Genomic DNA, 16,220 nt, shown 5'->3' on the forward strand with positions numbered 1-16,220 from the left:
ATTAAATGCTTTTTTCCCTTATAATTTATCAGTCACATAATTCAGAGTGAAGACTTTAAAAGCAAATAAATGAATCGGCTGAATCTAGCTAGGATGCCAGGATGGTCACGGATCCACAGATAACAAGTAACAGTCTTTAAATCTTCTGTTGTAAGTACTTACGCCCCTTTTTTTTTATACGACGAACCCCCGATTCTACCCTCCAAAATCAACAATAGAGAATTTAGTCTTAGCCTCTCAGGATGCACTCAAACCCAAGGATGGCAATGGATCAGATCTGACCCAAGATTCATGTAATCCAAATCCAATTGGATTGAATTTGGGTCGGATTAAAATAGATTTGGATCGAATTTGGATATCGATGCGTGGATCTAAGGCGGATCTGGAGCAAATTCGGATTTATCTTAATATCTATATCCAAATCCATATCCACTCACCATTTAATGTAATTTTATTTTAAAAAATTCTTAACAATTATGTAATTATAAATGATGATAAAATTTATTCATTAGCATGTATTTAAGAATCTTAAAACTTAAAGGTACTTAATTGATAATAAGATAAAAATTTATCAAGTGTAAAATAAAATTAGGATAGTCTGCCCTAATTTTTTTAAGTTTTTCACTCTACAATTTAGTCTCTTTTTTCCTCTTTAGTCTACTCTCGCTTCTCCACTTCATTTGAATGCTTGGATCAGTTCTTTAATTGTTAGGAAAATCCATAGACTTGAGTTTATTTTTCTATCATTTTCTCATAATCTTATTTATTTTGTATAATCACTAATCAATGGTGGCTATCAACTATAAAATAATTATGTTAATCATATATTTAGTTAAATATGATCATAATAAAAATAATAAAGCACTGAATATAATAAATCATTTTTAACTTATATGTTATTATTTAATGATATAGGAATGATGATGGTGTGCAGTGGATATCAAGATAGTAAATTGGACATTAGAATATTATAATGATCTTATTCATGCAATTACTTTTTATCGATATTTTATTATCTTTTTTATTTGTTTATTTTGGTGTAAAAGCATAAGCTACAATACTTATTAGATTTTTTGTACAAATTATATAATTTAATTGTTACCAATGCATTTTAGTCTTAAATTTTCTTTCTAAAAAAAATTGATCTCTTATTATTGAGATTTAGAATTCATGATGGATCTAAAGCATATTTAGATTTTAATTTTTCAATTTGGATTTGGAGCAGATATAGATCTTTATTTTTTGTTTCGAATCTAGATCTGGAGCGAAAAATATAGATCCATAACGGATCTGGAGCAGATACAGATCTTAATTTTTATTACGGATCTGGATCTGGAGCATTGTAGATCCAATCCATATCTGCTCCATTGCCATCCCTACTCAAACCTTGAGTATAGTTTTTACTTACGTATTATCGATTATGATTTTAACTAATCTCTCTTGTCAACGAACTTTTGGTTGATTATGGACGCCTTTTTTTTTTAATCTAAACAATATAAGATTTCATACAAATTGAATTTGTATAGACCTCATCACTTGGAACTTGTGTTGTATCCAAAAATATCACCCAACCCAAAGAAAATAAGTTCAATTCTATAACTCATTCATTTTTCTTATAGCCCAATGAATTGAGAGAATAGGCGTCCGAGGAAACTTTATTTCAATATATAAATATAGGCTTGCATACAATGCAAAATCATATATTCGAACCAATAGAAGAAGCATTGTCCCTCGTTGATCCACATGAGCCAACTAGTCAAAGTGGATCCACATGAGCCACTTTACAGACTGGGCATGCAGTGCAACTGTTCATTTTTGCTTCTGCCAATAAAGAGTTGATAGTAACCAAAGATTGTATTCTTTATTGTCATTTGAGAGTAACCAATTACTTAGGCAGTCACGTAAGTTGCTGGTTGGCCTCGCACATTTTTGACCAGCTTGTTTCTGAAGGAAACCAGCTGAGCTGCAACCTCTTCCATGCTCATTCGTTCTCTCGGCAACTCTGAAGAGCAAGTGACTCCGATTGCCAGTACTGAAACCAAGCACTCTTTAACACTAAAACTTCTGGTCCATTGTTTGTGAGCATTGGCCGTGCTTGTCTCCCCTTCTTCTCTTTCTACAAGAAGCACTGGATCAACAATTTCAGCGAGTCTTTGAGGAAGAGCTTCCTTGACAAAATTATGTAGGGTTAGATTGCCTGTAAACATCTCATTCGTCGGCCCCTTTCCTGTAAACATTTCCAGCAAGAGTATTCCAAAACTGTACACATCTCCACTTGTTGAGACTTCGCTCCCCATTCCGTACTCTGCAATTCGAAAACTAAAATTGTTGGTTCAACTAGTAAAATCTCTAAGGATTGAAAGACAAGTTAATTAAATTATTGTATTTACGTGGTGCAGCATAACCAACGGTTCCTTTTACTCCAACAGAGCTTGATTGATTAGATGACAAGTTATTGGTGGCTTCCGGAAGGAATTTTGCTAATCCAAAATCACCTACATGGGCAGTCAATTCACCATCCAGAAGAACATTGCTTGGCTTGAGATCACAATGGACTATTGGAGTTTCGCAATAATGATGAAGATAATCCAATGCGGAAGCAACATCAACGGCAATATTCAGTCTTTGCAGGAGATTTAAGTTCCTTGGTGCCTCAGCGTTCGGATGCAACCATTCCTCCAGGCTCCCGTTGACCATGAACTCATAAACTAAAGCCTCGAAATCATTTCCTTGGAAGTCAACACTTGCACAGGAAGTTATTATTTTGACAAGATTCCGATGCCTAATACTCCTCAAGGCTTGACACTCCGCTATGAAACTCTTTGAAGCTCCACGATGCTGAAGATTAAGTACCTTAACTGCCACCAGCTTTTCATGATCATCGTGACTGAGGATTCCTTTATAGACCGAACCAAAGCTACCGGCACCAATCAAGTTTTCCAAAGAGAACCCATCAGTTGCTTTGAACAGATTCTCATAGGACACTCGTAAAACCGAAGCCAAGAATGCTGATGGAGTGGCCGGCTCCCTTTTTGATTTGCTCCGCCAGGAAGTAATTATAAAACACGACATCCCTGTCACTAACAAAATTACTGTAACTACAGGAATCATCAGTTTCAGGGAACGGGAACGTGATTGCTTGGATTCTTTGATGGAACAAGTAGATAAATGCAACTCAGATATGCCACCACAGAGGTTATCATTTCCATCAAGAGATATAGCACTTGAATTGCTGAAGACTCCTTTTACTGGTACTTCACCCTCAAAATGATTAAAAGACAGATTTAAATTCTGCAAAAAGGGAAAGTTTTCCAAATATTTTGGAATCCGGCCGGACAAATTGTTCCACGAAAGATCAAGATTCTCAATGCCTCTCAAAGAACTGAATGACGAAGGTATATTCCCTTGAAAGAAATTACCATTCATGATGAGTTGCACCAACAAAATGCAACTTCCTAAACTACTTGGAATTTCACCAGACAATTTGTCCTCAGATATATCTATAAAACCCAGATTTTTCAAGATACCAAAATTTGAGGGCATAGGACCATTCAACTGGTTTTGAGATAGATCAAGATAGATTGACAAGGAAGAGAGGCCAATTACTTCAGTGGGTATGGTACCACTGAGGTTGTTATTAGAAAGATTTAATGATATTAAGTTTTGGCATTTCCCCAGACTTGATGGAATGCTTCCCTCTAACATGTTTTCCTCAAAATTTAGTGTAGTTAACAATGTCAAATTTCCTATAGAATTACATTGCTGAATTACATTGCTGCCTCATCTTTTGTGTTTTCGGATCTGTTGTGGATCTCCTCTGTTTTTGTTGATAGGCGGCTTTTACCTAAACTAAACCATTATTGGTGGCATGTTGAGAAATTCATGTTCAACTCACTGTACGGGCTCAGATCGTACTGTCTTCCCTATCAAAACAAATTCAATTGTTGAAGTCGTTTTTCGGCATCAACAGTTTTGATGTGTGCTATGTTTTTAATATACAAACATAATTTTCTTTATTCAGACTGAAGATCTTTTTCATCCAACATAATTTTATATCCTTAGTATAAATTCGATCCTCTGAATAGCTCTTCAGTTTTAAGTTCTGCAAAAAGATAGATCTAAATTCACCCTCAAAATGGTTAAGACTTAAATTCTGCAGTCAATTGTTTTTTGGAATTTGGCCAGACAAATTGTTGCGAGAGAAAGATCAGCTCTCAAAGAACTCAATGACAGAAGAAATTTTCCCATGAAAGAAAATGATGAATTGTTTCAACGTAATGCAGCTGCCTAGACTACATGGAATTTCACCAGGCAATGACAATTTATTCTCAGATAAATCTAACGCCACGACATTTATCTAGTCACCCAAATTTGCAGGCGTTCGTTTTGAGACTTGTCAAAACTTTTTCCAAAAATTCGGGATTCAGGTCATATCAGGCCAGTTATGTTTTGAAAAACTTGTAAATTATCAGTGATCAAACTTCAAAACTTTGCAAATAGGTCAAAATACGGAAAAAAAAACTTGATATATTATTGAATACTCATTTTGTTTTGCATTAATATAACGCTATGGGTGATATCTAGTTCTGTTGGTAAAATTTCTTGGGTTGAAAACAAGAAAACTAGCATTTCAAACTCACTCATATGGATGGGAAAGAAATTTAGTTATTATTGGATTAAAAAATAATAATGAGAATTAGAAAAAAATTATAAGGCTTCAACGAGATTTGCTAATCATGTATAGATTAATATGAAGATTAAGAACATCACCTAAGCTAATTATTGAACTTGAAAGTTTAGGAGAAACAATTATATGGGTTTGGCCATCAATTTAGCATTCGGAACTTATTGTTTAGGAAGCTACGGCGGGTTTCGTAGTGGGACTTATCCTCTTTAATGCATATGGTGATTTTAAACCAACATATATATAATCCTATTATAAAACTCATCAAACCTTCTAAAATAACATGTTGAGATATTGTGCTAGATCCATATAAATATTTCTCCAACTTCTTAGCTTGAAGCGATATTCATTTCCATTGATAGTTTAATGGGCAAAGCCTTTTGAATTCTCCATGTTATCAAGTTAAATTTTGCTGGAAAATGCAATGCGGATATGAATAGAATTTTTTGTGCAAACAATTTTTCTATGTTGACACATCCTCTGGAACTTTCAGTAAATTTTATGGAGAAGCTTCAATTTCTTGGTTGTTGATTTCGAATACATTAAGCTCTTATTTGGTATTAAAGTATTGTGGGCTAAAAGCTATAGTTTTTATGGAAAGAAATTTGTAATTGCGAAATAAAAGTTGATTCAGTGTGATAAATATAATGTCAGAATAAAAAATAAAGTAAATTTCGAAATTATAATAGTAAGTATTTATTAAATACTTTAGTGTTGCATTAACTGTTTACTACAATATCAAATAGGGGGCTAGTACTACAAGTTGTTATATTAAAAGTCTCCCAAAAAGGAAGAAGTGACTTAAAAAATTAAAAGAATGCAGGAGCTGAAGTTGGTGTTAGGAAATTGATGGGTGAAGCAGACACGCAGCTAAAGTAAAATTGGTAGAAAAAATAAAGAACAAGCACAATAGAGGACACCAGAAATTACGTGGTTCGGCTTTTAGCCTACATCCACGGGCGAAGACAGAAGGAAATATTTTAACAGTGAAAAGGAGTTACAAGTATTGTAGTATTTTAGCTCACTACCCAAAACCCCAATACACCCAAACTCTCTCAATCACTGTAACAAGAGCTTATAAATGCAAGCTCTTGAACTCTCTCTCAACTCCCTAAATTGCTCTCTGAATGGAATGATTAAGCTCTTCATTTGCACTTGTATTTATAGCAAAATGATGGCCAAGAAAGTCAAAGCCGTGGGTATCAAAATCTTCTTCAAAACCGTGTTCATCAAAGCTTGGTGGGTGAAAACCGTGTTCCATCTTCAAAGCCATGTGCCACCATTCTTTGTTTATGTAAAGCTTCTAGATGCAGCCGATATTGACATTCTCCCACTTGGAGATTTGATTGAGAATCAATCAATCTCCACACCATCCTATCTGCTTCACCATTATCATGTTGCCTACGTTTCTGCTAGGCCACAAGAGGATCTACTCCAGACAAACTTATCAGTATTTATCGACTTGGTCAAAACATCTGCTAGGTTCTCTTTGGTATGGATTTTCTGCAAATCCACACTTCCATCTTCCACTACTTCACGAACGAAGTGATACTGAACTCCAATGTGCTTTGTCCTGGAATGAAAAGTTGGATTCCTTGCAATGTGCAAGGCACTCTGACTGTCACAAAACACAGGAATTTTCTATTGTTTGTGCCCGAGCTCCTCCAATAATCTTTGTATCCAGATAGCTTCCTTGCAAGCTTGTGTAGCTGCCATGTATTCTGCTTCTGTTGTAGATAAAGCCACAACGGCCTGCAGTTTCGAAACCCAGCTTATAGCTGCTCCCGCAAGTGTAAACACATAACCAGTAGTGGATTTCCTTTTATTAAGATCTCCTGCAAAATCTGAATCCACATAACCCCTGACAGTAAACTCTGATCCTCCATAACATAATGCAACATCTGAGGTTCCTCTGATGTATCTCAGAACCCTCTTCACAGCTATCCAATGCTCTCCACCATGATTCGCCATGTATCGACTGACTGCTCCCATTGCTTGTGCAATGTCCGGTCTTGTACATATCATAGCGAACATTAAACTTCCCACTGCTGATGCATACGGTACTCGAGACATCTCCTTCCTCTCTGCTTCATTACTAGGACACATACTTGAGGATAATTTGAAATTAACATGAAGTGGGGTAGAAATTGACTTACAATCTTGCATGTTGAAGCGTCGCAAGATTTTCTTCAAGTAATTCTTCTGTGAGAGCCAAATCTTCCTGTTATTTCTGTCTCGGTGAATTTGCATCCCTAGAATCTTGTTTGCTGGTCCCAAGTCCTTCATTTCAAACTCCCTAGCCAACTGTGCCTTCAATTCTTGGATTCAATCTTTGTTGGGACCTGCTACCAACATGTCATCCACATACAACAGCAAAATGATGAAATCATTATCTTCAAACCTCTTGTAGTATGCACAATGGTCTGAACTGAGTCTGTTGTATCCAAGGCTCATGATGAAGGAATCAAATCTCTTATACCAACACCTCGGCGCCTGTTTGAGACCATATAGAGATTTGTTCAACTTGCAAACCAAGTTATCTTTTCCTGTTTCTGCAAAACCTTCTGGTTGGAGCATATATATTTCTTCTTCAAGTTCTCCATGAAGAAATGAAGTTTTCACATCTAACTGCTCTAGATGTAGGTCAAATGTGGCACACATTGCCAAGACTATTCTGACTGTTGTGAGTCGAACCACTAGTGAAAATATCTCGTTGAAGTCAATACCTTCTTTCTGAGCATATCCTTTCACCACCAATCTCGCACGATACCGCTCCACTTGGTCATTGCCATCACGTTTGATCTTGTAGACCCATTTGTTTCCAATGGCTTTTCTTCTGTGTGGTAGTGGTACAAGTTCCCATGTCTTGTTCTTGTGTAGAGCTTCAATTTCTTCCTGCATTGCTGTTATCCACAAGGCAACATCTGAGCTGTTTAAAGCTTCATGGAAAGTTGAAGGCTCTTCATCCTCTATTAGAAGACAGTATGCAACGTTGATCTCTGTGACATACTCCGAGTGCCACGCTGGCGGTCGTCTCTCACGAGTTGACCGACGAACTTCTGGAGCCTCAGACTCAACTGGTTCTTGTTCCTCGTGCTCTGGTGCTGCTTCAGAAGAATCTGAATCTTCTGGATTATTTTCGACATATACCGGCACAGTCTCTGACTTTTCTTTTACAGTGCCATCATCTCCATCTTTTCTTTGCAATTGATCTTCTACAAAAAATAACATCTCTGCTGATGATAATCTTGTAGGTAGTGGGGTCCCACAGACGATACCCCTTTACTCTATCAGCATACCCCAAAAAAATACATCTTCTAGATTTTGGATCCAGCTTTGTTATTTCTTGGGCATTGTACATCACGTACACAGGACATCCAAATGCATGTAGGTAGGAATAATCAATTGGCTTTCCAGTCCACATCTCCATCGCTGTCTTCAGCCCAATAGCTGTAGATGGCGATCGATTTACTATATAACAGGCAGTTTTGGCTGCTTCTGCCCAGAATAAATTGGGTAAACCAGCAGTCCTCAACATAGCTCTTATTCTTTCTGTAAGAGTTCTGTTCATCCGCTCCGCCACTCCGTTTTGTTGAGGAGTGTATGCCACTGTGAACTGCCTTTGAATACCTTCTTGCTTACAAAAAGCAAAGAACTCGTCGTCTGTATACTCACCACCATTATCCGTCCTCAAGAACTTGATCTTTTTACTAGATTCAAGTTCCACCCACGCTTTGTATTCTTTAAACACTAGAAATACATCTGACTTTTTCTTAATTAGATACACCAAACATCTTCTGGAATAATTATCAATGAAAGTCACCATGTACTTTGCACCTCCCATTGATATATCCGGTGATTCCCAGACATCAGAATGAATCAAGTCTAAAATGCATTTACTTCTAACAACAGATCTACTGAATTTTAATCTATGCTGCTTACTTGTAACACAATGCTTGCAAAATGGTAAACTTACCGATTTGAGTCCCGGAAGTAATTTTCGTTCAGAGAGAATCTTCAAACCTTGTTCTGACATGTGACCAAGTTTGAGATGCCACATCATCGTTGACTCTTCTCCATTTGATGCGACACACGCATCAGCCTCCTATAGTGTTTCTTCTTTAAGCATGAATAGATTAGGACCAATTTTTTCTGCCTTCATTAATACAAGCGCGCCTTTAACGATCTTCATAATTCCATTCTCCACATGAGTTTTGTACCCATGACTATCCATTTGTCCTAAAGACAATAAATTTTTCTTTAGGCCGTTGACATGTCGTACCTCCCCAATTGTGCGAATTGTACCATCAAACATTTTTATTTTGATAGTACCAATACCAGCGATCTCCAAGGCATGATCATCTCCCATATACACAGATCCTCCTGAGATAGGTTCATATGTGTGGAACCATTCTCTCTGATAGGTCATGTGCCAGGTATCTCCTGAGTCTATAAGCCAGACATCAGACAGTCGTTTTCTGCCTTCTGAAACAGTTGTTGCCTCGCTGTAAAGAATTTCGCCATCATCTGAGGTACTTGCTACACAACCCTGAGCATTTGATGACTCAGGTTCTTTGCCCTCTTTTCTCTTCTGGTTACTCCAACATTCTTTCTTGACGTGCCCTTTCTTGCCACATTTGTAGCATTTAACATTCTTCTTACTTCTGAATTTTGATCTACCTTGATTTTGATTCCCACTGGGGCCACGTTCCGTTGATCTCCCTCTCGTCACCGATAGCGCTTTTGCTTGCTGCGAACTTGCTTGTATGTTTTCCTTATTTTTCCGCCTGCTCTCCTCATTTAATACAGAGGCTGCAACATCATCGAAAACTAGACTCTCCACTGGATTGTTGTTCGTCAGGTTGATGATGAGTTGGTCATACGAATCTGGTAGACTTTGAAGTAGAAGCTCTGCACGTTCATTTTCCTCTATATTATGACCCAACGTTGTGAGTTGTGAAAATAGAGTCTTCAATGTATTGATGTGGTCGGTCATTATTGTAGATTCCGCCATTCGAAGAGTATAGAGTTTCCTCTTCAAGAAGATTTTGTTGTGTAGTGACTTGGCCTCGTACAATTTTGTGAGAGTATCTCATATTTCCTTCGCTGTATTTTTCTCTGCCACACTGGATAATACTCCGTCTGCAAGTGTCAAGTGTAGATCACAAATTGCGTTGCCGTCTATCTCGTTCCACTTGTCATCAATTATCTCCATGGGCCTTTCTCCAATTGCTGCCAAGCAATTATTTTTTCTCAATACAGCTTTCATCTTCATTTTCCACAACGAAAAATTATTTCCGTTAAATTTCTCAATTTCATACTTTGCCGCCATTTTGTTGATAAATACTGCACACAAGCTAGTATACCACCTTGAATAGTTATGAGTATGTGTGAGAATGCACACCAGGAAAGTTCCCAGGAAACACTGGAGGGGTCACAATGGTCCCACTTAAAACCCAGACTCCTTAAGCTCTTATCGCCTTTGTGACAGAACTTTCCTAGACATGTACAAAACCACACAGTTGTTTTACTCACACCACTATTCCCTGCTTTACACCGCAAAATTCTTGGATCGCTCCCACTGTTTCACGTGAATCGTACCGTATACGTGAACAGTACTGTATACGTGAACAGTACCGTATATGTGAATAGTGCCCTTATGTGAATAGTACCCGACTCCAAAAATACAACCAATAGCTCTGATACCACTGTTAGGAAATTGATGGGTGAAGCAGATGTTGAGTATTAGAAAATGCATATTTATAAAGGAGAAAACCGTCATTTTACATTTTAAGTCTTACTAACAACCCTTACTTTTATATATTTAACCTTCTTGTGATTTAATTACATGTGTTTTATTTTAATTAAGTATTTTATGTATTTTAGGGGCATTATAGTCATTTCACAATAAAGGAGAGATCAGACGGCAAAACGGACATCACTTTTGAACTCAGGACGGTCAAAAACCTTAGGAGGAGCATAAAAGGAAAAATAGCACTATTCACATGTACGGTACTATTCACGTGTACGGTACTGTATACGTTACTGTTCACGACACTGTTCACATAGACGGATGATGACGTGGCATTGACCGATGATGTGGCATTGACTGATGAGGTGTCACGATCCTGTTGGACTAAAATTCTTATGTACTGTTGATGGTGACGTGGCAGCATATCAGTGGACGAAAAATCTCGCGTACGGTGCATGCATCACACAGGATTATTTTCAACCAAACCGCGTTACTGTTCATCCGGGTCAAACCGCGTTACTGTTCAAAGTCGGGTCAAACCGTGTTACTGTTCATCCGCGTGGTCAAACGTGGACTGTTGACTGATGACGTGGCGCAATCCTGAGCGTCCAAACTGTTTTTAATCCGATGGCCATGATTTACTCCATGTATCTATAAAAAGGGGGCCTCCCCCCCCTAATTTGATATCTCTGAATCCATTTTTGGGATCCATTTTCTGTAATTCCCTCTCCATCTTGTATTTTCTTCGTATTTTAATAAATTCCTATTTTGCCCCTAGTTCAACTATGAGTGGCTAATTTTCTTTCAAGCTTGGGTTGAAGGTGAAGTCTCAACATGTGTCATGGGCTTAATTTGGTAAATTTATTTTCTCTTCCCCTCTAATTTTTGTGGATGTTTTGACTTCTCGTCGACAAATAATAATAGTCTTGTCTAGATACCGCCTTGGTTACACCGGCTCTCTAGTATAAGATTATTATTATTTGGCACGATAAGCCCTTAGCACCATATTGATTAGAGCGTGGTTCATGAGGTGTGGATTCCCCCCTCATGATTTAATTGGCATTAATACGGATTATTTAGCCCATGATGCATGTTGATACGGATCCAGATACCCAAGTATGTCATTTCAATAGAATTATCTTCAATTTATTCTCGCCATTGCAATTCCAATTTTAGAATTTATTCTCGCCATTTTAATTTAAGTTTTAGCATATACCAAATCATTTCCACCATAAATCCAACAACCCATTTACAAAATTAATTCTATACACAATTAAAATCCACCTCCTCGTGGGATCGACACTCGTCACCATAGATCTATACTACAATAGATTCGTGCGCTTGCGAGTACATTAAAATTTGCACAACAAGTTTTTGGCGCCGTTGCCGGGGAGGTAAGTAATTTTAATTCATAGAATTAATTTTTGTGAATAATTTCTTTTATTTGTTTTCTTGTATTTTTTTTTATTATTAAAAAAAAAAGAAAAAAAAAGTGAATCTACATTTAAAGGTTAGTATTTCTTTTCTTTTTCTCTTCTTTAAAATTTTGTAATTTAATTTTCCATTTATTTTTCTTTGTAATTTTTTTTTTGTTTATCTTATTAATTTAATTTTTAGTTAATTTCTTTCACGTATTTATTTTTGTGTATTTTTATAGAAAGGTTGTAATAGCGCAATAAGGTTAGTATCGTAATTTCTCCCTATTCTTTATTTTTATTTGTTTTGTTCTCATCTTTATTTTTTGTTTTGTTTGCATCTTTATTTTTATTTTATTTATTTTGCATGCATGGTCGTAGGTCATTATTACCTAATCTTGAACCTATAGACCTTGAATTAGAAAAAACACTTCGCACACACAAACACGTTAAAAATAAAATGGATTTACAAGCACCACAGGAGAGGCCATTTAAGGACTATTTTAGTCCCTTAGCTAATTTGAGCACGTCATGCATAAGATACCCAAATGTAGCTGCTAGGAGTTTTGAATTAAAACCTAGTGTGTTAAATTGTCTCCCTACATTTTATGGCCTAGAAAATGAGGATCCATATAATCATTTGAATGATTTTCATGCCATTTGTCAAACATTCAAATATGAGAATTTTTCAGATGATGACGTTAAACTTAGACTATTCCCATTTTCTTTAAAAGATAGAGCTCGTTCATGGCTTAATACATTGCCTGCTAATAGCATTGCATCATGGGAACAAATGGTTACAAAATTTTTAAATAAATATTTCCCAGTGCATAAAACCAATGCTATTCGCAGGGAAATCTCGGAGTTTACCCAGAAAGATGACGAGCAATTTTTCGAAACATGGGAGCGATTCAATGGGCTACTCTTGAAGTGTCCACATCATGGGTACGAGAAATGGCACCAATGCCAATACTTTTTGGAGGGATTATTGCCGAATGTGCAAGAATGGCTAATGGCAACAAGTGGAGGAGAGCTAATGTCAAAAAGTGCATCAGAGATTTGGGAATTCTTCCAGCGACAAGCGGATAATTCCCAACAACGGAGTCGATCACTCAGGAATACTAGACGAATTAAGGGAGTAAATGAGGTTCAAATTGGCGAGTCAACTTCGGGAATCAAAGAAGTCAAGGAGATGGTTGAAGGTCTTGCTCGACAAATAGCATCGTTATCGACTGCTAAATCAACAGAACCACATGACCATGACTCATACTCAGATCAAGCCAATGCCATAGGTGTAATGAGAAAGCCATCAAATTACAACCCATACTCCAACACATATAACCCTGGATGGAGAGACCACCCCAATTTTTCATGGTCTCAAGGATTCCAACAGAATGGACCAACAGCTCCAGCTCCACCAATTCCACAAAATCCTCAAGCCTCTCAGCCACCATTTAGACCATACAATCAGAACCAGAATTACTCTCAGCCCAGACCATGGGAGGATTCATTCCAGAATCTTAAGAATCTTACTCACTCCACGATTGAGCAACAGAACCGCACCATTGATGGACTACGAAATGAGTTGAGAGCAGGCTTCAACTCACAAGCTCAATCAGTTTCAAGCCTCGAGAAGATGGTGGGACAACTTGCTTCTTCAGTTCAGACCTTGGCAATGACCGTTGAGAAAGGCAAGTTTCCAAGTCAACCAGTGCCTAATCCTAAAGGAGTACATGAAGCAAGTACCAGTTCACCACAGCAGCATGGAGAGGTCAAAGCAGTTATGACCTTGCGAAAAGGAAAAGAAGTCGACAACAAAGTGGAGATGCCGGTAACCAAAGAAAATCAAATTGTACCTGTGAATGTTGAAGACTCATCACCGGAGGAGAAAGAAGAAACCAACCCACGAGAATACGTTCCGAAAGCTCCATTTCCTCAAAGGTTAGCGAAAGGAAAGAAGGGAAAATCCACAGGTGAGATTCTCGAAATCTTCAAACAGGTAAGTGTTAATATCCCTTTGCTTGATGCTATTAAACAAGTTCCATCTTATGCCAAGTTTCTTAAAGACCTTTGTACTAAAAAGAGAAATATGCATGTTCAAAAGAAGGCATTTTTAACAGAAAACGTTAGTTCTATACTCCAACATAAAATTCCTTTAAAATGCAAAGACCCTGGCTCCCCCACTATCTCATGTAGTATAGGGAACCACACAATTGAGAATGCTTTGTTGGATTTAGGAGCTAGTGTAAATCTGTTGCCTTATTCAGTATTTGTGAAACTTGGATTGGGAGAATTACACCCAACTCCAGTGGTGTTACAGCTTGCAGATCGGTCCACGAAAATACCTCGTGGTATTGTGGAGGACGTGCTTATCCAGGTAGACAAGTTTTATTTTCCTGTTGATTTCATTGTAATTGACACTCAACCAATACAGGATTCAAGGAAGCACATCCCCATTATTCTAGGCCGACCTTTCTTGGCAACTGCGGATGCTCACATTCAATGCAGGACTGGAAATATGCAGTTGTCTTTCGGCAACATGACTATGGAGCTGAACATCTTCAACATTGCCAAACAACCTCACAGTGCAGATGATGGAATTGTTGATGTGGATTTAATTGAAGCATTAGTTGATGATACTTTTGTTTCAAACCTTAGTGATGATCCTTTACAAACATGTTTAACTCACTTTGGTTTGAATTTTGATATTGACAGATCGGTCGATGAGGTCAACGCCCTGCTTGACTCCGCACCATCCTTGGACACTAATAAATGGAAATCAAGAGTTGAACAACTAGCACCATCAGAGAAGAAACTCATCCCATCATCAGAATCACCACCGAAACTCGAGCTCAAACCATTGCCCAACACTTTGGAATATGCGTTTTTGGGAGAAGAAAGTACTCTACCGGTAATCATCTCAGCATCCCTCAATGACGAACAAAAAGGTAAGTTGTTGGATGTTTTAAAAGATCACAAAGGAGCATTAGGATGGACCATAGCAGACATTAAGGGTATAAATCCAGTAGACTGCATGCATTACATTCACCTCGATGAAAATGCTAAATCTACTAGGGAAATGCAACGTCGGTTAAATCCTAATATGAAAGAAGTTGTTAGAATTGAAGTCCTTAAGCTATTAGATGCAGGTATCATTTACCCAATTTCTGATAGTTCATGGGTCAGTCCTGTACAAGTTGTCCCCAAAAAGTCAGGAATCACAGTAGTTACGAATGCTGATAATGAATTGATACCCACTAGAGTAACTACAGGATGGCGTGTTTGCATTGATTATAGAAAGTTAAATTCTGTCACACGTAAAGACCATTTTCCTTTACCATTTATTGATCAAATGCTTGATAGATTAGCAGGCCATGAATTTTATTGCTTTCTAGATGGCTACTCAGGATACAATCAGATTCCCATAGCACCAAAAGATCAAGAGAAAACTACTTTCACTTGCCCTTTTGGCACATTTGCATATAGGAGAATGCCATTTGGATTATGTAATGCACCTGCTACATTTCAACGATGCATGTTGAGCATTTTTTCTGATATGGTTGAACGATTCCTTGAAGTCTTTATGGATGATTTTTCTGTCTTTGGTGACTCGTTTGATCAATGTTTACATCATCTAACACTAGTCCTGCAGAGATGTGTCGAGAAGAACTTGGTCTTAAATTGGGAGAAATGCCATTTTATGGTAAAACAAGGTATTGTTCTCGGTCACATCATTTCGAGCAAAGGTATTGAGGTTGACAAAGCCAAGGTGGATCTCATTTCTAATCTTCCTCCACCCAAAACAGTCAGAGAAGTAAGATCTTTCCTTGGGCATGCTGGTTTCTATAGACGTTTCATTAAAGATTTTAGCAAAGTTTCTAGACCCTTATGCAACTTACTTGCTAAGGATGTACCTTTTATCTTTAATGATTCATGTCTTATGGCGTTTGAAAAATTAAAGCATTTGTTGACATCATCACCCATCATTCAGTCCCCGAACTGGAGTTTACCATTTGAACTCATGTGTGATGCATCTGATTATGCAGTAGGAGCAGTATTAGGACAAAGAGTTGATCGAATTCCCCACGTTATTTACTATGCTAGTATGACATTGAATGATGCACAGTTGAACTATTCAACTACTGAAAAAGAAATGCTAGCAGTAGTGTTTGCATTAGAAAAATTTCGATCTTATCTCATTGGTTGTAAAATAATTGTGTTCACAGATCATGCTGCTCTTAAATATCTTCTCACAAAGAAAGATGCAAAAGCTAGACTAATTCGTTGGGTGTTACTTTTGCAGGAATTTGACTTGGAATTCAAAGATAAGAAAGGGTCAGAAAATGTTGTGGCGGACCATCTCTCTCGT

At 37.5% G+C, this 16,220-nt stretch overlaps 1 protein-coding gene and 1 non-coding gene across 2 annotated transcripts; both read right to left on the bottom strand.

Annotated features, from left to right (window-relative positions):
- Positions 1-1,889: 1,889 nt before the first annotated feature.
- Positions 1,890-3,705, bottom strand: LOC102625641 (probable LRR receptor-like serine/threonine-protein kinase At3g47570). The gene is made up of 2 exons (XM_006484527.3): positions 2,391-3,705; positions 1,890-2,305 (listed from the first exon to the last, which is right to left on the bottom strand). The coding sequence occupies exons 1-2, from the start codon at positions 3,703-3,705 to the stop codon at positions 1,890-1,892; spliced, it is 1,731 nt and encodes a 576-aa protein (XP_006484590.2).
- Positions 3,706-12,695: 8,990 nt separating this feature from the next.
- Positions 12,696-12,799, bottom strand: LOC127901962 (small nucleolar RNA R71). The gene has a single exon (XR_008054366.1). It is a non-coding gene; the product is annotated as a small nucleolar RNA R71 (small nucleolar RNA).
- Positions 12,800-16,220: the final 3,421 nt, after the last annotated feature.

The sequence above is a fragment of the Citrus sinensis genome, chromosome 4 (assembly GCF_022201045.2).
Source record: "Citrus sinensis cultivar Valencia sweet orange chromosome 4, DVS_A1.0, whole genome shotgun sequence".
NCBI classification, from domain to species: domain Eukaryota; kingdom Viridiplantae; phylum Streptophyta; class Magnoliopsida; order Sapindales; family Rutaceae; genus Citrus; species Citrus sinensis.